Source organism: Eretmochelys imbricata, chromosome 11, assembly GCF_965152235.1.
Source record: "Eretmochelys imbricata isolate rEreImb1 chromosome 11, rEreImb1.hap1, whole genome shotgun sequence".
Lineage (NCBI taxonomy): Eukaryota > Metazoa > Chordata > Testudines > Cheloniidae > Eretmochelys > Eretmochelys imbricata.
In genome coordinates this window covers 39932828-39954370 of record NC_135582.1, presented here as the reverse complement: position 1 = coordinate 39954370, position 21543 = coordinate 39932828, and the positions used below count along the sequence as shown (strand labels likewise).

The 21543-nt window shown below is 42.5% G+C and overlaps 1 protein-coding gene across 2 annotated transcripts in view; it reads right to left on the bottom strand.

Moving 5' to 3' along the window:
- Positions 1-9875: 9875 nt before the first annotated feature.
- Positions 9876-21543, bottom strand: part of GORASP2 (golgi reassembly stacking protein 2) — a 36296-nt gene continuing 24628 nt past the window's right edge. For both annotated transcript variants that reach the window (XM_077829494.1, XM_077829495.1), the window contains 5 exons: positions 20235-20367; positions 19990-20113; positions 18814-18900; positions 12731-12841; positions 9876-11808 (listed from right to left, as the gene is read on the bottom strand). In XM_077829494.1, the coding sequence (XP_077685620.1) occupies positions 11516-11808; positions 12731-12841; positions 18814-18900; positions 19990-20113; positions 20235-20367 (748 nt within the window). In that variant the 3' untranslated portion in view covers positions 9876-11515. The remainder of the gene's footprint in view (positions 11809-12730; positions 12842-18813; positions 18901-19989; positions 20114-20234; positions 20368-21543) is intronic.

Sequence of the window (21543 nt, the reverse complement as noted above, 5' to 3'; positions counted from 1 at the left end):
AGCTCGGTGGTGGGCGCTCATCCAGGATGCAGGAGATGCAGGCAATGCGATATTCTAGGGTGGGGTGTTCTCAACCTACCTGGGGAACAAATATTCAATAATGGGCTTTTTCTATCTAGCAGCCAAGGGTGTAACACGATCTAACAGCTGGAAGTTGAAGCAAGACCCGTTCAGACTGGAAATAAGGTGTATGTTCTTAATGAGAGAAATTAACCATTGGAACAATTTATCTAGGATCATGGTGGATTCTCCCTCGCTGGCAATTTTAAAATCAAGGTTGGATGTTCTTCTAAAAGATTTGCTCTAGGACTTATTTGGGGAAGTTCGGAGGCCTGGGCTATACAGGTCAGACTAGATGATCACAGTGGTCCCCTCTGCCCTTCGAATCTATGAATTTTCCTGTTGAAGATGTTCCACTTCTGATAAATAAATATGCATTGGGCCAGAGAGTGAGAATAAGTCTATAGTGTGGCAGTTAGGGTACACAGCTGGGGGTAGGAGATCCAAGTTCATATTCCTGTTTTGATTACTTTGAATGTTTATACACACATCCTAGCAGGGGCCCCTTTAATGACATACATCAGGAAATGTGTTTCATTGTAGGATTTGCCTGTAGATCTAGAGATCCTGTGTAAACTGGAGTCTGCAGTTTGAATACACCTGCCAGCTGTTCTGGTTTTGTTACTACTGTAACAAAAGCTAAATGATGTAAAGAAACTTAGCTGGGAGTTCCTTCCTCAGTGAACAAAGCACTTCAATCTTCAACTATTGTGCTCCCTATTCATGGCACAGCTCTCAGACTAGGGGACTGTTGTTAGTATGCGTTGCTGTGCTGGCAAAAGTAGCATCCAAAATTCCTGAGTGAGAGCGGCACACGGGGAGTCCATCTCTTCGGGGTCTGCTAGATCCGGTCTCTTTCTTCTGGAGAGCTGTGGCAATGTCAGATGGTGCATTTGAGATGGACTGTCCATACAAATAATGGACAGAAATGATAACTGTTCTGTGCTAATGAGTAAAAAAAATTGTATTATGAACTTCAAAAAAAAAATCTTTCTAACCCCAACTTGTTTGCCAGAAATGCTTGTTCAGGTGTAAGAGGCCAGGCTGTTAACGTATCACCCTTAGCCCTGGTCTACAGTACGAGTTTCAGTAGAATTTAGCAGTGTTAGGTCGATTTAAACCTGCACCCGTCCACATGTTTTGTCGACTTAAAGGGCTCTTAAAATCAATTTCTGTACTCCTCCCCAGCAAGGGGTTTAGTGCTAAAATCGACCTCGCTGGGTCAAATTTGGGGTAGTGTGGACGCAATTCAATGTTGTTGGCCTCCAGGAGCTATCCCACAGTGCTCCATTGTGACTGCTTTGGACAGCACTCTCAAATCTGATGCACTGGCCAGGTAGACAGGAAAATCCCTGGGAACTTTTTAATTTCATTTCCTGTTTGGCCAGCGTGGCGAGCTGATCAGCACAGGTGACCATGCAGAGTTCATCAGCACAGGTGACCATGGAGTCCCAGAATTACAAAAGAGCTCCAGCATGGACCGAACAGGAGGTACTGGATCTGATCGCTGTATGGGGAGAAAAATCCATGCAGGCAAAACTCTGTTCCAAAAGACGAAATGCCGATATATTTGCCAAAATCTCCAAGGGCATGATGGACAGAGGCTACAACAGGGACACACAGCAGTGCTGTGTGAAAATTAAGGAGCTCAGGCAAGCCTATCAAAAAACAAAGGAGGCAAACAGTTGCACTGGGTCAGAGCCCCAGACATGCCGCTTCTACCCCCCTACCACTACCCCACCACTGTCTGTGGACACCTGCAAGGGGGAAGTCTCATACAACAGGGAGGAGCATTTTGTGGATGAGGAAAATCAGGAGGAAGTTGAGGATAGCGCAGAGCAGGCAAATAGAGAATCTCTTCTCCCCGGCAGCCAGGAACTCTTCATCACTCTGGAGCCAATATCCTCCCATCCCTCCCAAGGCAGGCTCGTGGACCATGAAGTTGGAGAAGGCATCTCTGGTGAGTGTACCTTTGTATATATAATACAGGGTTTAAAAGCAAGTGTGTTTAATGATTAATTTGCCCTGAAGACTTGGGATGCATTCGTGGCCAGTATAGCTACTGGAAAAGTCTGTTAATGTGTCTGGGGATGGAGCAGAAATCCTCCAGGGACATCTCCATGAAGCTTTCCTGGAGGTACTCTGAAAGCCTTTGCAGAAGGTTTCTGGGGAAGGCAGCCTTATTCCAGCCTCCATGGTAGGACACTTTACCATGCCAAGCCAGTAGCAAGTAGTCTGGAATCATTGCAGCACAAAGCAGGGTAGCGAATGGTCCTGGGTTTTGGTGGCATTCAAGCAACATTTGGTCTTTATCTCTCTGTGTTAGCCTCAGGAGAGTGATATCATTCATAGTCACCAGGTTGAAATATGGGAAATTTGTTTAAGGGGACATTCAGAGGTGCCTGTTCCTGCTGGGCTGGTTGCCTTTGGCTGGAAAGAAATCATCCCCGCTGTTAGCCATGCGGTGGGGGAGGCCCATTCATGCTGAGCTGTTCACATTTGGCTGACAGAGATCTTCCCTGATACTAGCCACATGGTGGTGTGTGTGGGGGTGGGGGGGGGTGAGGCAATCATCCCAGAGAATTGGGGGGGGGGGGATGGATTATGCTGCACATTCACCCTAAAACAGTAGCCCCTCCTTTTAAATGGCCAACCCAACAGGCTTTGCTTGATATGGGAAAGGAGAATGCTGCTGTTTGAAACTGTTCCCACATGTTATGAAGGTTGAAGGAGCCGAAACCCTTTGCCTTACCATGGCTGCCTGCAAGCTGAATTCTGTTGCCCAGCCGAGGGTGTGTGATGTCTCGCACCAAACTGGCAGGCACTCAATATAAGAAGCAAAATGCGACCTTGTACCAAAAGCACGTGTGCTATGTAATGTGAATCACTTGATACAGTGCGAAATAGTCTTCCCTTTGTTCTCTAAAATGTATCTGTTAAAATACTACTCTCCCTTTTCTTCCTCCCGCAGCTGAAAATGTTTCTACGCTCCCCCTATCATCTCCATCTCAGAGGCTAGTGCAGATTAGAAGGCGAAAAAAAATGCACTTGGGATGATATGTTCTCAGAGCTCATGCAGTCCTCCTGCACTGAAAGAGCTCAGCAGAATGCGTGGAGGCAAACAATGGCAGAGTCTAGGAAAGCATTAAATGAAGCGATGAGAGGAGGGAGGAGCACGATGAGAGGAGGCAGGATGCAACGCTGAGGCTAATGGGGGAGCAAACTGACATGCTCAGGCGTCTGGTGAAGCTGCAGGAAAGGCAGTAGGAGCACAGACCTCCGTGGCAGCCCCTGTATAACTGCCTTCCCTCCTCCCCAAGTTCCATATCCTCCTCACCCAGATGCCCAAGAACACGGGGTGGGGGAGGCTACGGGTACCCAGCCACTCCACCCCAAGCAACAGAAGGCTGGCATTCAATAAGTTTTGAAGTGCAGTGTGGCCTTGTCCTCCCCTCATCCACCACCCGTCCTGGTGCTTCCCTCCTCACCCACCCCTCCCAGGCTACCTTGCAAGTTTTCCCCCTATTTGTTGTTTCAAAATCATGCATTCTTTATTAATTCATCAACCAATGGCTTTGCCTCTGAAAGCGGTGATTGAAGTGGGGGGGGGGGGAGGTCGGTTGACTTACAGGGAAGTAGAGTCAACCAAGGGGGCGGGTTCTCATCAAGGAGAAACAAACAGAACTGTCACACCGTAGCCTGGCCAGTCATGAAATTGGTTTTCAAAGCTTCTCTGATGTGCAGCGTGCCCTGCTGTGCCCTTCTAAGCGCCCTGGTGTCTGGCTATGCATAATCGACTGCAAGGCCATTTGCCTCAACCTCCCACCCCACCATAAATGTTTCCCCCTTACTCTCACAGATAGTGTGGAGCACACAGCAATAACAATGGGAATATTGGTTTCGCTGAGGTCTAACCTAGTCATTAACTGTGCCAGCGCACTTTTAACCCTCTAAATGCACATTCTACCACCATTCTGCACTTGCTCAGCCTGTAGTTGAACAGCTCCTGACTACTGTCCAGGGTGCCTGTGTATGGCTTCATGAGCCATTGCATTAAGAGGTAGGCTGGGTCCCCAAGGATCACTATAGGCATTTCAATGTCCCCAACGGTAATTTTCTGTTCTGGGAAGTAAGTCCCTTCCTGCAGCTGTTCAAACAGACCAGAGTTCCTGAAGATGCATCATTCACCTTTCCCAGCCATCTCACATTGATGTCGGTGAAACGTCCCTTGTGAACCACCAGTGCTTGCAGCACTATTGAAAAGTACCCCTTGCAGTTCATGTACTGGCAGCCAAGGTGATCCGATCCCAAGATAGGGATATGCATTTCCTTTATCACCCCACCACAGTTAGGGAACCCCATTGCAGCAAAGCCATCCTCTATGACCTGCACATTTCCCAGAGTCACTAGCCTTGATAGCAGCAGCTCAGTGATTGGATCACAGCAGCCCCCACAGTAGATTTACCCACTCCAAATTGATTCCTGACTGATAGCAGTCTGGCGTTGCAAGCTTCCAGGGGGCTATCCCCACTCGCTTCTCAATTGTGAGGGCTGCTCTCATCTTGGTATTCTTGCGCTTCAGGGCAGAGGAAAGCAAGTCATAAAGTTCCATGAAAGTGCCCTCACGCATGCGAAAGTTTTGAAGCCACTGGGAATCATCCAGACCTGCAACACTATGCGGTCCCACCAGTCTGTGCTTGATTCCCGGGCCCAGAATCAGCGTTCCACAGCATGAACCTGCCCCATTACCACCATGATGTCCAAATTGCCAGGGTCCGTGCTTTGAGAGAAGTCTGTATCCGTGTCCTCATCACCGTGCTGCTGTCGCCTCCTCGCCTGCTTTTGCAGATTCTGCACAATAAGGCACGAGGTGTTTACAATGCTCACAACAGCAGCGGTGAGCTGAGAGGGCTCCATGTTTGCCATGGTATGGCGTCTGCAGGAGAGCAGACTTGCAGTGGAAGTGGTGGATGACAACGGATGCTATTTATACAGAACAACGTGAGGACCTGTGAGGTGGATTCATGGGACCAGGAGAGCAGAGTTGCAGCGGAAGTGGTGGATGATGACGGTTAGCAGTCCTACTGCACCATCTGCTTAAAGCAGTATGGCATCTGCATGGAAAAAAGGCGCAAAATGATTGTCTGCTGTTGCTTTCATGGAAGGAGGGGCGACTGATGACATATACCCAAAACCACCCGCAACAATGTTTTTGCCCCATCAGGTGTTGGGAGCTCAACCCAGAATTCCAATGGGCAGCGGAGACTGCGGGAACTGTGGGATAGCTACTCCCAGTGCAACGCTCTGAAAGTCGACGGTAGCCACGGTACTGTGGATGCACTCCACCAACTTAATATGCTTAGTGGGGACACACATAATCGACTGTATAAAATTGCTTCCTAAAAATTTACTTCTATACATTCGACCTAATTTCGGAGTGTAGACATACTCTTAGTGTGTGCTATGCTACACTGTACCAGTGCTGTGCTCTGATTTCTCTTCCCCCAGCGCAGTGAATAACCACCTCAACCAGATGCTGCTCTCTTAGAGTGAAATTTGGTCTTTTGTTAATGTGAGATGCATTGGGGAAGAGAGAGGAAGGCAGTCAATCGGAGGGTCCCTGAACCATCCTGCCTCTTGAGGAGAATTAGTGAGTAACTTAAGGAAAGAGCATGAGAAGAACACAGAACACAGAATCATAGAACTGGAAGGGACCTTGAGAGGTCATCTTGTCCAAGGAGTTAAAAGGAGTTTTGTGCAAATAAACACCGAAGACGTTGAAGGGAATTAAATAGTTGGGGGGTTGTAAAAGTGCTAAAGAGAATGTTAGAGTATATTTTTTTTAAAAAAGAGTGCTTAGTTTAATAATAATAACCCAATGATGGCAGTATAATTTAGTGCAGTGACGCCTGGTAAAACCCTTAGTAAAAAAACAAATTATGGACGGGGGGGGCAGGTGGTGGTAACTACCACCACTAGATGCTTTTCCCCCCCACGAAGTCTTCCAGCTTTTCTGAAGGGAATGGGCCCTTCCCAAAGAAAATGTCTACAACTACTCCCTTGTGCTGGTTGCTGCAGGCAGAGTGATAATCTGATTTAAATTATTGGACTATGACTAATTTAGTCAAAAACAGAAATGGGGATTTCTATATAACTGGACTGCTTCCGAATGTACTAGTGGGAATATATGCTGGGTACAGCTGTGCTTAAAAAAACATGTTCCGAGCAGGGCCAGAGGTGTTACTCAGTTCAAGTAACAGATTGTTTAAAACTAGGGGGTAGGGGTGCACCTAATAAGTTGAAAAAGAACTACTGCCTGTTTAAAAAGCCCAAGCTGCTTACTAAAGCCTTAACCAGCTAAGAGCCTGAAGGAAAAGAAGGGAGTACAAAGACCAATAACATTCTAAAATACAGCACTTCTCACAGCCAAGGCCAAAAACCCCGTTACCGTGCCTATTTTTAGTTAAAAAAATAAAGGAATTGTAAGATGGGGGTCACTGAACAACAGGATTGTAGTGCTTCCTGTGTTGGACCAACGCGGGTTAAAATAAATCACTAGTAATTAGCCTGCTGTGGCTCTTTGGAGAGTGGAGGCAGGCAGCAGTGCTGGTGGATGGCGAATGCAAAGTGAGCATTTACCTTGAATAGTCAAAAGTGGGGAAAAAATAGCTACACCTGAAGTCTGAGCTAGTGCCAAAGACGTCAAACCCCCACCCTCTGAAGTGTGCGGGGAATAATCCATTAGCAAGCCCTTCTCACTGGAGCCAGCTACTGCCCCCTGCAAACAGTCCAGCAACACCTTTGCTTCGTCTGCAGATGCAGGGTGCAGCAATAGCCCCACATGGCTGTCAGTTTCACACACGCTTGGGGCAGGGGGGACTTCCCTCACTGAAGAAGGAAAAGATCTCAGGTTCCAATGTTGCCCTTTTCTGGCCGGCGCAGACTTAAACTGCCACAAACCCACCTCACCCCTGGACTGCAGCGATCAGGCTGGGCTGGTCTCCAAGCCCCAAACAGGCTGCTGCTTGTAATGCAGTTTTCAAGACACGCTACAAAACGCACATGCCATAACTAGCCTGGTTTTTTTAGTTCTTCATAAAATTGCCAGTGGGTTCTTGGAGTCCAGCAACAGCGAGCCAGAGCAGGTCCCCTTACTGGTCTTCTCTGCCTCCAACTTACCGCTGGGTGGAGGTTAGGCATAATGCCTTAAAATGTTGTGCTTCTGTCCAGCTGTCACAGAGTCAAATGTGGTGAGTTTCTGAGAAAGACCACAGACACTGCTGGGCCTTTATTGGGCATTTCCTTGCCAGTTAAGGCAAAGAAAAACTACCCAGTGCCATCTAGTGGCACAACACAGCTTTCTCCCTCTGAAGGCAGCAGCAAGAGATTCTACAGGTGTAACGAAAAAGGACTCCAGTTATTTTAATTGACTCACTGTACAGGAATATTTTACTCCCTCTAGTAACACGTTTGCATATGATGGGATTGGGAGTAGCTTTCCATGTATCAGGCCAGAAAATACCTCAGTGAGATTTTGTTCAGCCTTCAGCATGAGCATCCAAATTTATACAGCTCCTTCACAATGTGAGCAGCTGGTGCTGGAATGGCAATGAAAACTTAGTACTCATTATGTACCAACTTTTAGTAGGTAATAAATTTCTTGAGCTTGCCAGTAATTAAACATAATGCCAATTCCTGGCTATTGATCAGCATGGCTCTTGCCCTGTGCTTACAGAAAAAGAGTGACCAGATGTAGCTTTCAGAGTAGCAGCCGTGTTAGTCTGTATTCGCAAAAAGAAAAGGAGTACTTGTGGCACCTTAGAGACTAACCAATTTATTTGAGCATAAGCTTTATGTGAGCTACAGCTCACTTCATCGGATGCATTCAGTGGGGAGATTTATATACATAGAGAACATGGAGAACATGAAAGAATGGGTGTTACCATACACACTGTAACGAGAGTGATCACTTAAAGTGAGCTATTACCAGGATGAATAGCTATTACCAGCAGGGCGGGGCAAGGAGAACCTTTTGTGGTGATGATCAAGGGGGGGGCCATTTCAAGCTGGGAACGTCTGAGGAACAGTGGGGGGAATAAACATGAGGAAATAGTTTTACTTTGTGTAATGACCCATCCACTCCCAGTCTCTATTCAAGCCTAAGTTAATTGTATCCAGTTTGCAAGTTAATTCCAATTCAGCAGTCTCTCACTGGAGTCTGTTTTTGAAGTTTTTTTGTTGAAGAATTGCTACGTTTAGGTCTGTAAGCAAGTGACCAAAGAGATGGAAGTGTTCTCCAACTGGTTTTTGATGTAGCTTGTTGGACATCCCTGGGCATGCCGAACTATTAGCTTTTCAAAGCCGCAGCTCTACCACTGCCAGATAAAATATGAATCTTAGCTCTCTATGTATGTGCAGTCTGATAAACTTTAATTGCATGATCATATGGCTTTTAGCTAATCTTCTAATACAAAGTGCCTCTCAGACAAATCATACAACCGGTCTCCATTTCTCCTATATGCAAAATGGGACTAGTATATCGCATTAATTTAGTCCTTCAGCTGTAGAACTCAATGTGCATTACAAACATGCATTATTAGCTCCAATTACACATGGAGTAACTACTCAGATACAGATAGTTGAATACATGAGAGGGTGAGTTACAATTAGCTGAGATCTGGCTCATGCCTGCCCTGATGTGCAAGGTCTTGCAGAAAGTAGATGACTTCAGGGAACTTGGGAGCATGCTGAGGAAGAGCATCCAAGCAATGTTCTCCAAGGTACTTCCTATCCCATGAGCAAATAATTCTGGAAGCAACAATAAGTGGTGAAGGGTATAGAGTTTTGTGGAACACTGGTCCACCATCTAGGAGGGAGGCCTCTCAGTTATTAGCATCCAGGAGACGATGTAACTGGAGGGGAATGGTAGTTTCTTCAAAACTCTCTCTTGAACCAGGCATATTGTTAAAATGAAAGCTTTACTTAAAGCAGGTGAAATTTTAGTTTTCCCCTACATTTAGTAAAGAGTTTTGCATAGTGTTCATCAGGGTCCAAAGCAGCTGAGGTCTCTGTATACCAAACATAGTTCAACATTGTTTAGTAGTGGACATGTGACAGAGTCATGTTAGCACATCTGACTCTTTGGGCCCATTTATTCCATCAAAATACATACAAGAGACTCCCATCTCCGGTGCAAGGGGGAATTGAACCAAGATCTCCCCCATCTCAGATGAGCCCTCTAACCAGATAAATTTAAGGGGATGCTGCCTGTTCCTCCAGCTGGTTTTTGGGGAAGGTTAAGTGTACTCTGAGAACATAGGCCACAGAATTAAGCCCTTGGGTAAGGGCAACCTGATGAGATTGAAAGTAGCAGTATGCATGCTCGCTGGCAGGTTAGGCAGCAGCTTTGGGGGAATCTGTGCTACCTAAATGCTGAACTGCCACTTTAGGTGTTGAAGTCCTTTTCTGGATCCAGCTTCTATAGACTTGTTTGCTTAGTTTTTTTTATAGTCATGAATGGTGCTGTGCCCTGCTGCAAAGGCATAGGAGGGAAGAACGGCAGTGAGGTTCAAGTTTTCTGATCTGCCTGCAATATCACCCTTTGTACATGTGAGTGGGAGTAAGGAAAAATGTTAGCTCCAGTAATTCAAACACTGTGGGCAGAGCCTCAACTTCAGTGCAAGGAGATGGAATGGGAAGTACTGCAAGTATGCTGTAATCTTCACTACCACAGGGGAGGGGACAGGGCAAGGTATGTCAGTTTCATGCTTTCAGTTTGACAAAGGTAGCTTCTGGCTGAAAGAATTCTTCCTTGATATTTTTTAAAATGATTTATTTTGTAAGCAGAGACAGGGATTAGCTCATCACAAAGGGGACTATAAGCACAAGCGCTGAGATCCCCATTCCTGCTGCAAAAGTGTGTTTGGGTGCACTCTTACAGAGCTATTAGTGAAAAGACAAAAATCCACCTCGCTTGTGACCACTAAAACCCCTCAATGCCAATGGGCAAAGGGTTCAGTGTGCTGTAACAGCAACTCTTTACAAAAGTCTCTTAAAAAAAAAAGTTGTCATAGCGATCCTTCGACAGGGCTCAGCGTGCATCTATTTTTAACCTGCACTGCTAAGGGAGTTGGCTTAGGTCTGAGAAGACTGTTGAGCTGCCACCCAGTTAAGCACCAGCAAGTCTTCCCTTGCTGGTGGTGGGGAAGGGTGTAATAAGGTGATTCTCAGTCCTAGGCAGCCTGACTAGATCAGGCAGACTTTCAGTGTGTCCTGTTCAAGTGCAAATCACTCAAAATATCCCCACCCTGAGGACCACCTTTGAGCAATACGAATATAATACTTGTAGAAAAAGGAAACTGAAGCCCTTGATGTATGTGAAGATGCCAGCTATTGCACAATGACAAGGAAAGATTTGCATTTCAACAGTAGATGAAGAAACCCTACTACATTTTGTAAAGCACTTTATTGATGTAGCAGAGTCAAAACACTCCCCTTCATCCTGAGAAGCAACTGAAATGCAAGCCTGTGCCACAGACATCACTGAGAGGAGACTTACCAGTGTCAAATGCACCACTAATACTAGGTCATGCCTCCCATCCTTTTCGGTGACAAAGACTATTTTCTCTAGGGTAGGGAAAAAAGTCACTGAAAAGTGAACACAAGGTTGTCACATCTTATACACTGAACAAAAATATTGTGCTATTTGTGTCTCACAATAAAATTCCAGGACTTTATTGCTGTATGTATGTTTTCCTCTATGTAACTTTTCTTACAATAGTCATAGTCCAAGTGCCACCTTCTGGTTTAAAACTGTGCAACATTTAACATTCATTTTCTTCTAAAGACCATTATACAGTGGGGGTGTAAAGCAATCCAGCAGCAGTTACAAAGTGTTGCCTGACTATTTTTTCTTAAAAGATTAAGATAAAGATCTGTACACAAGCTGAATAAAAAGATGCTCAATTGACAGACCATTCGGTAACTTTAATAAAATATTTTAAGTTGGAAGTTTTGTAATGCTAAAATTTACAACTAAAACAAAAGTAAACACTCCCCCCCCGCCCCCATAGCCACAAGATTTCCATACTTGTAAAGAACAAGAAATCTGGTATGTAATTGTCTCACACACCTAGTTCATTTCTAACAGAAGCAAAAGTTGGGGAGGCTAGCAGACTGTCAGCCTGTTAAACCTGCAAGTTTGGCAGTGGAAGTCTGTTTCACTACCATGATGCTTCTTTTTGGTTGTTTAAATACAAGCCTTTTTCTTCCCCTCCCACCCATTCAGCACACAGTATGAATCCCATTTCCTTTTATTTATCTTTTATCCTCAGTATTATTTACAGGACTCCTACAGATAAAGTACAAACGAATATGAAATTAATGGTAGTTTGCGTCTTCAAATATGCTTTCCATGGCTAAATTTACCAAGACACTCCAACAGAATGATTTGAAGTTATGATGATTCTGAAGTATGAACAGCTGTGACCGTGGATGGTTTTTCATTTACTGTAGAAGATTCATTTGATCTGTCATCAACAGGAGTTGCCTTAGAGGGGGGGACAGCAGTATCCAAGGTGAGTGCAGAGGTTTGTTCTACGCTTACAGTTGTGCTATGGGGAAGCAGATCTGTAGGTGGAGTAGATACCTCTGTGACCAAAGGAAATTGTGCAAGAAACTCAGGTGGCATTGGGAGAGGAGTTATTCCAGATAGATTTAGAGGTGGAAAGGAAGGAAGTGGTGGCAAACCTAGAAATTTAAAAAAAAAGCAACAAATCACACACCATTCACTTATACTTCTTTTAAAGTTTTCCCCAGGATGCCATGTGATCAGTTTGATCTACACTAGAACTATGAGTCTGCCAAGCCTCTTTGTTCCCCTAGTCACTATGGGATTTCTTCTGCTCCTATTGAGTTTAGTGGGAACATGATCAGGACTTTTAAACAACGATAACTCAGAAACAGCTAGTTTTAAAGCTTTAAATGTTTTGAAAGCCAAACAATCCTCCTCAACTAGATCATCAAGCATTCCTTAAAAAGGTTAACAATAATGGAACTTGTGTTGGCCTGCTGACATGTACAAGAGGCAGCTACAGCCTCGAGACAATGCTTTTAATGTATTTATTTCTACTACAGCCTGGATGTTTTCCAGCACATCCTAAAACTGCCAATGCCCACAGAAGCCTTGTTCCACTTTTTGCTTGCTCAATGTGTATTTTTCAGCAGTTGTATTCAGTATCATAAATTTAGTATTTCTGATACTTATTCTGACTTCTCAATCTTCTTGGCTGGCACACAGAAAATATGAACTGTGCATTTCACTAAGCCTCCCCAAAAAGCTATATACTCCCTCTAATTTTTAGCACAAAGGAACATCTTTTGAAAGTCTTTATGAAGCCCTAAATCTGATGGGGGTAATGAGGAAACAACATAAATCTAAGACAGGGAGGACTAGATTGGATTATTTTGACACATTCCTTGACTGAGCAGAAGAGGTCACTAATGAGAGCACCATTCCATTGCAGCTCTGGCAACAGAATCAACCACCCTCTTCATGAATGAACCATAGAGCACAACATGGAGTTAGTAATGAATGGGTCGTATCAAGGAAACAGTGTGGTCTAAGATCTTCAGAAACCAGTTACTGTAATATTTACATTTGTAAACATACCAGGATGTAGGATTTCTGACAATCCAGCACCAGGAATGATGGGTGGTGCAGGTAAATTCAGACTGGAAAGACTGGTCAGGTTAGGAAGTCCAGTTGGTAATGACATCAGACCTAAAAAACAAATACAAAACCTCAATTTCAAGAGCTACACCTAGCCAGCTGAAAAACTGTTCCAGACAGAACTTGCATATCACTGGCTCACACTATACTTCAAGTTGGTGGTTCTTTTTACAAATGGGAAAGTGAATAAGCTTCTCTTTTGATCTTAAAATGATGATGGAAGGGATTTACCTATACATAGTAATCACAAGAGTTAGGGCTAGAAAAATCCCATTTCCCAGCTAATTCTATTTTTACTATCATAGTAATGAGCATCTTCCATAGGATTAGCAATAATGAAGGGAAAGGGTTTTTTATTTTTTTTTTAAGTGACAAATAAAAACAGGAAAATCAAGGCTAAAACAAAACAAGCAAAAATGTTAGTTATAAACACAAATAGAAAAGGCTAAGGTTAAGGACAAAAAATATACAGAAATAAGGGCAAGTTTTAAAGTTATTTTCAAAGTCAGGCAAGGGTTATAAAATGCAATACAAGTGTGGAATTAAGATATTATTCTGCCAACAGGTATATCCTGTTTCCTCCCCCACTTTCCCTTTTTTTTTTTTTAAATTGATCCTCTATGGCAGTGGTCTCCAAAGTTTTTGGATTGCGCACCCCCATGGTGCCGCTGAAGAAAGGAGGAGGAAAGACCTGCCGCAGGTGTGCCACTGGAAGGGAAGACCTGCTACAGGCGTGCAGAGCTGCCGCCGAAGAAAAAAAAACCAGCAGAGTGCCATCCGGTGGCTCTCCTCCTGCCGCACACCCCTGGGATCCTCTGGCGCATCCCCTGGGGTGCACGCAGCCCCCTTTGGAGACCACTGCTCTATGGAGCACGGACCACCTCTTTCTTCTTAAGTGTGTACACAGGGTTTAGGTTAATGAGGACTAATCCTGAAATAAACCTTTTGTGTCACAACATTAATAGAATATTGTAAAATAAATTTTTTTGTTGGATCTTATTTAAAAGCAAAAATCAACAGATTCAAAACAGAACTAGCCCAATAAATAGTTAAGATTAATAAGTAGGTCAGCAGTAAAATAATGGCACACTGATTCACAAAGAGAGCTTATCTTTAGACTGAAAGCTAAGACTAGTGTGAATATTTATCTGGGAAACTCTTAACTGTACCCAGAAGCCCACCCTTAGCTACTAAAAAGGCTTTAAACATCTATACTTGTAGTAGTGAAACTGTAAATCAAAGAAGTGAACAGTTTCCCTGGGGATTTCAAAACCACATTCATATTGCCCAGAGTTGGCAGGGAAATGTTCACGCTTTAATGAAAGCTAAACTTCCTAGTAGTTTGACATTTTAACCTTGTGGTACAGGAATTTAGAATTTCCTGACATTACCACTTCACACACATACTTAACTCTACTGTATTTTCTTCCCACACTGGCAAATCTGCCTCCAAGAGTTTTGGGTTAATTTTTTTAAAACTTTACTAAATTTCCAATATTTCAGTTATATTAGCATGCAAAGTACATTAAGTAATCCTATGTATCCTGTACCAGTTAGTAGGAAATATATAGAGAAATTCTACATAAGACTTGCATTGTCTGTCAAACCTACAATAGAACGATTTTGGCACATAAAGATTCAGTGTTTCATTAATCTCAGTGAATAAAACATTACTTTATTCACAGGGTATGTAGCAAGAGTTTCCACACCAGTCTAAAATAATACATTATGGAAACTGAGCTAGTAAGCCTGTGAAATATAGGAACTCTCAACAATTTAGAGAGATAATGGAATCATCACTAAACATTTTATGGTAGATTGACAATGCCATCTTTTAGCAAAATTTAATAGGCTATTATCTAAACTGCTGTTAGAAACTTTAAACTGATCCAAATGCAAAAATAGTTGGCTACCACCCATTGTTCTAGATTGATAATCTTATGATAAACTATGTGCAGAGTATTAATATGAATACTAAATTAATCCAGTGTAAATATACTTATGTAACTTTAGTCTAACCATACATAATGTGTTGCAAAATAGTGCAGTTAATATGTCAAACATATCTGACACTTAAGCCAGTGGAGCATAGCAGTCACAAGAGAGCTCTTAAGCCCACCCCACAGATTTGCTTCTCTCCAAAAAGGAGAGCCCGACTGGGCTATAGGGTAGCTGTCTCCTTCCTGGGCAAGGGCCTCTTGCTCTGCCCCTTTTCCCTGAAATGTAGCTAAGGCAGTCATGCAGCACTGTTTGTGGTGGGGAGAAATGAAGTCTGCTGAGAGCAGCTTCCAGCTCCACTAGCTATTCAGTGGACATCTAAATACCCAACAGAAGTAAAACCCTCAGTCTTTGGGTCTTGCAGAAACTAGTCCTGCAAGACCTCCAAGATGTACTGAGAGTTCACCAAAAGATTAGGCGCTGCCAGATTGATTGAAATATTAAGAATTAAATGTATATAGGCTAATTAATAGCTGAAGTATAGTGTGATTTTAGTCTAAAAATATTTGAAGGATGTAAATATCAAGGAGAGAGAGAATGAGAATCATTTAGTTGGGACATGAGGGTATAATTAAGAAGGAGAAGAAGTTAAGATAGGTATCCTTTCCTGATATCTCCTAATTTTTTTTCCTGGCAGTAAGCTCTATTAGGCTGTGAAAATCCCATTGCTTGAGACTAGACTGGACAATACACTACCAGATATACATTAGAGATTAATCCTTCATTGGCAGGGGATGGACTAAATGACTTAGCAATGAACCTCTATTAATTTCCATGTTCTTTCTTGTATTGCACACACATTCAAATAGACAGCTATTTTTACATCAAGATGACCTCCAGATCTATGCCTTGTGTGTGCGTGCTATTATGGGGACAAAATCAGAAAGGCCAAGGCCCAAAATGAGTTATACCTAGCAAAGAACATAAGGCAATAAGAAGAGGTTCTATAAATGCATTAGGAGTAAGAAGGACAAAGGAAAGTGTAGATCTACTACTTAAGAGGGAAAGGAAAGCTAACAAATGACATAAATAAGGCTGAGGTATTAAGTGTCTATTTTGCTTCCGTCTTCACTAAAGAAGTTAATTGTAACCAGACGCTTAACATAATATTAACAGCAAGAAGGAAGGGACACAAATCAGAATAGGGAAAGAACAGGTTAAACAATATTTAGATGTATTCAAGTTGCCAGGGCTTGATGAAATTCACCCTAGGGTACCTAAGGAACTAGTTGATGCCATCATGGAACCATTAGCAATTAACTCATGGAAGACAGGTGAAGTCCCAGAGGACTGGAGAAGGGCAAGCAGTACCTATCTTTAAAAAGGGGGAACAAAGAGGACCTGGAGAATTATAGACTAGTCAGCTTACGTTCGATATTTGGAAAGATAATAGAGTCTATTGTTAATCAATTTATGAGCACCTAGAGGATAATAGAGTGATAAGTAATAGCCTACATGGATTGGTCAACAAATCATGCTAAACCAATCTGATTTCCTTCTTTGACAGGGTTACTGGCCTAGTGGGTAGGAGGAAGCAGTGGACATGGTATCTTGATTTTTAATAAGGTTTCTGACACAGTTCCACAAAACATTCAAGCAAACTAAAGAAAATGGCCTAGATTAAAATGCTATAAAGTAGGTGCATAACTGATTAGGAAAAAAAAAAATTAAAAAGTATTTGTCAATGGTTTATCATCAGACTGGGAGGATATATCTACTGGAGTCCTGCAGAGGCCTGTCCTAAGTTCAGTACTATTCAATATTTTCATCAATGACTTAGATAGTGAAGTGGATGATATGCTTATAAAAATTTGTGGATGACACCTGGAGTTGCTATCACTTTGGAGAACAGGATTATAATTCAAAATAACCTTGATAAACTGGAGAAGTGGTCTGAAATCATCAAGATGAAATTCAATAAAGTGTTACACTTAAGAATGCATAAATACAAAATTGGGAATAACTGTCTTGGCAGTAATATCGCAGAAAAAGGATCTGGGGGATTATAGTGGATTGCAAATTGAATGAGCTAACACCATGTTGCAGTTGCAAAAAAAGGCTAATATTCTAGGGTGTATTAACAGAAGTCCAGTATAGGAGGTAATTGTCCCACTCTGCTCAGCACTGGGGAGACCTCAGCCGGAGTACTGAGTCCAGTTCTGGATGCCACACCAAGAAAGATGTAGACAAGTTTGAGAGTCCAGAGGACAGCAACAAAAATGATATAAGGGTAAGAAAACCTTACCTAGGAGGAAAGGGTTTAAAAAACAAAAACAACACTGGGCTTGTTTAGTCTTGAGAAAAGAAGGGGAGACCTGATAAGTCTTTGAATACATTTAAGGGATGCTATGAAGATAACTACGATCAACTGTTCTGTACATCCACTGAAAACAGTACAAGTAGAATGGGCTTAATCTGCAGCAAGGTACGTTTAGGATAGATGTTAGAAAATAAACTTTCAAACTATAAGGATAGTTTAAGGTTTAAACACTGGAACAGGTTACCAAGGAAGGTTGTGGAATCACCATCACTGGAGATTTTTAAGAACAGGTTAGACAAACACCTATCAGGGGTGGTTTTAGTACATTTGGTCCCACCTCAGTGCAGCAGGATGGACTAGACGATCTGTCGAGGTCCCTTCCAGCTCTACATTTCTGTGATTCTGTGTGTTTCATCCCTAACCAACTTCATATTCATGTGCATATATAGGCCTTAACATCTCAGTTCCACTGTAACGTAATATGCATTAGGTATATTTCAGACCACAGAAATTTAATGATGGGTTGATTATATTTTATTTTTACTCCAAATGTCAAACTGCAGTGAAAAATCAAATTAGGATGAACTCCTGACCCCACTGAACTCAATGGCAAAACTCTCATTTGTTTCAACAAGGCTAGGATTTCACCAACATTTACTGTAGATATAACTGTTCCCTGAAAATGCAGATATTACCAAATTGGGGGATTTTCAGATATTTGAGAGTCCAGTCCCAGTTTGCCAACCCACTACCTCCTCTTTATTTAGATTACGCCTCAAAACTCTGTTCCACAGTGTGACAGAGTGCTAGGTACAAAGGCCTGAGTTAGCACTCTTCACAGCAGCCCCATTCAGGTAAAGCAGATTGGAGCTGACTATACAAGGCTGCACCTCATTTGTGGGCCCAGCAGGGCAGAAAGGCCAATTAAGCTATTAGGCAAGACCCCACAACTAGGCACAGGAAGGAGGACGGAGAGATTAAGCTCCTCTGCTTGGGAAAGGTCTTAGGTATGCTGTGAGGATGGTGGGATGCAACTGTAAATAAACTACACAGGGTACTGAACCAGCAAAAGGGTCTCCGCAAAATTTGTGGACTGAGACAGAAGCAGGACCAAGGCAGCCTTGTTACACAGTTTTCTAGAGAATCAACATTTAAAAAACGTAATTGAATCATTAAGTTGAGCACATGTACCTTCTCCTTCCTATCGGTCACATCACATCTAAAAATTTGATTGTATGGTGTTTGAGGCAAAGGCCACACAAATTATTTTTTCCTGTTATGGGTCTAGCACAATTATAAGTGCTGAAGAAAAAATATGTTCTAAGTGAACAGCAAGTATGGTTTATCTAGATATAGAAATGTAGGGCTGGAAGGGACATCAGACATAATTTCATCCATCCACTCATGCCAAGGCAGGACCAAGTAAACCTAGATCTTCCGTGAAAGGTGTTTGTCTAAACTGTCCTTAAAACCTCCAATGACAGAAATTCCACAACCTCCCTGGGTAACCTATTCCAGTACTTAACTATCCTTAGAACACCATTACACCTTAATGCTGTTAGAACACATTATGACAACGAAAGGGACAAATTACTCCTACATTCCAGTTAAACAAAATGACAGAAATGGACATACATGGATAAACAATTTTCTAAAGAATGGGGCCAAAAAATACAAACCTCCTCTTTCTCCCTATTGTTCTATATTATCTTGTGTTATTTTGTTTCTAAAATGTTTGAGCTTGCTCAAAATTTTCACTACTCACCTGGCAATGTAGTTGCTGGGTTAACTGGTGGCACTGAACTGAGGGACTGATTTACTTGTGGTGGCAATAATGGTACTGTTGGGACACCTAATGAAAGATTCATGTAAGTATATACCATCATTTCAAATATGTCCAAGTATGCAACATTCCAACACACTTCCTCACACAGTATCTCAAAGAGGAACTTATAGGTTAGGTCATAGGATTTAAAAAAAAAAATAAATTTCATGATTTCAGCTATTTAAAATTTCACAGTATTGTGGGTCACAAGATTATTGGGGGGTGGGGGGTTTGTGGTACTGCGACCCTTACTTCTGTGCTGTTGCTGGTGGTGGAGCTGCCTTCAGAGCTTGGTAGCTGGAGAGCAGTGGCTACTGGCTGGGATCCCAGCTCTGAAGGCAGAGCCGCCGCCAGCAACAGCACAGAAGTAAGGATGGCCTGGTATGGTATTGCCACCCTGACTTCTGCACTGCTACCTGCAGAGCTGGACCCCCAGTCAGCAGCCAGCACTCTCCACCCACCCAGCTCTGAAGGCAGCAGTGCAGAAGTAAGGGTGACATGGTATGGTATTGCCACCCTTACTTCTGCACTCTGCTGGCGGGGCGCTGCCTTCAGAGCTGGGCACCTGGCCAATAGTCGCCACTCTCTGGCCGCCCAGCTCTGAAGGCAGTATAGAAGTGACCCCACCTGCAACTCCCTTTTAAGTTAGGACCCTCAATTTGAGAAACGTTGGTCTCCCCTGTGAAATCTGTATAGTACAAGGTAAAAGCACAGAAGACCAGATTTCATGGTCCATGATGTGTTTTTCATAGCATGAATTTGGTAGGGCCCTACTTATAGGGATTCAGTGTTTCTCCATTAGCATTTTATGCCATGTTTATAAGGTTTTGCTATCAGTAATTTTGAACCCTGGTGTTAACAGGTTAGGAGACACTCACCTTAGAGTGAAAGTACATTTTACCATTGGGCTATGATGTGAAATATACTAAGTCCTAGTTTTTGGGAAATGTTTTTGGAAGAGGCAAAGGGAAGAAGTGAACTCTGGAAATCATATGCATTTCTACAAACATGTTTTCTCTTTGTGAAGTTAACTGACAAATCCATCTTTCTGAATTACAGAAGTCAATAAATTATGAATGCATTTCACAAGTGAGGTTGTTCTTATTTTATACATACCTGTACTGAGAACACTACTGACCGTAGTAGGGGTTGAACTAATGGACAGTCCTGACAGACCCTGTTCAATTCCTGTTGTTCCAGGTGGTAATGTGGATGGGGGATTAACTGAAGACAGTTGAACCTTACAAAAATGAGAAGTTAGTGTTAGTAGTTATGTTTCACTGGAATCCACAACAATGAAAACAAATGTTAGTTATACTTTCACAGTTATTTTATCAAGCACAAAAGAGATTACAACTTACCTCTGTAAATCCATCTTTGAGTGGACTGATGGGTGCACTATGCAATTGCCCAGGGAGAGAAATTTTCTTTCCCTCTTCAAATGGACGTGTAGGTATCCGATGTAAATACCCATAGCCAATGCCACAACCTAGGCTTTTAAAATATGAACATTTAAAGGTTAGACAGGAACAGACCAGTCTGACCTTGGTACATGCATAAGCCACCATCACCACGGACCCTACACTAAACAAACAGCACAGAACAACCTTGCCTAATGTGAAAAGGACTCAGTTCTCGGATTCCCAAAAACCACAAGAATGGTGTCTTGAACTACAGCGAGACACAGAAGTGTGTCCACCAACAGAGCTGTAGGCACTTATTGAAGAGACTTATTAGATTAGTCTATTCCCTTGCGACTACAGGATTGTTCCCCCTACAGTATTTTTTCCAAGGGCTTCCTTTGTGTAATCCAGTTTTAAGTGACAACTAATGAGGCTTCTATAACTTCCTTTGGAGGACTGGTTTACAATATACCATAAGCAAATAGCTATTAGAAAACATAGCCAATTACCTGCAAATGGCTCAAGATGTCATAATGAATCTCAAGATAGAATAAAGCCTATTGTTATATGGAAAAGTACTAGAGTACATGTCATTTTTCTGTGGACTCACGAAAGCTCATGCTCAAATAAATTGGTTAGTCTCTAAGGTGCCACAAGTACTCCTTTTCTTTTTGCGAATACAGACTAACACGGCTGTTACTCTGAAACCTCTCATTAGTAGATTATACTTATTACTTTGAACCTCTATAGCTCCTTCCAACCACTAGTATCACTACACAAAACCACAGGTATTCAAAAGATTTAAAAACTATTAGAAACATAGCTAAGCCTCAACCACACCCTTATAAAATAGGTTTACAGATAGGGAAATAAGGTACAGAACTTAATTACCTGCCCCAAATCAGAGTAAGTTAAAGATATAGCTGAAAATACAACCCAGATACATCAGTTGCAGTCTTCTGTTCTACCTACTACATGCTTTAGCATATTATACTGTATCAAGATTTCAAGTCTAATGCACTAAGCATTCATAAAGTTTTATGAACTTTTAAATGAGCTAATTTGAGTAACTACAAAAAAAACAAGGGCCCTCCTACAAACTAATTTGTATGTAAATCACCACTGCACACAGTTTCTTATTACCAGTAATACGCTTTGCAACAGGAATTACCTTTTCCTCTGTTTCTACAGCATCAAGCACAGAGGGGCCCTAATCCTGAATGAGCTAGGTGCTGCTGCAAAACTATTATTTGGTATGTTGAATTAG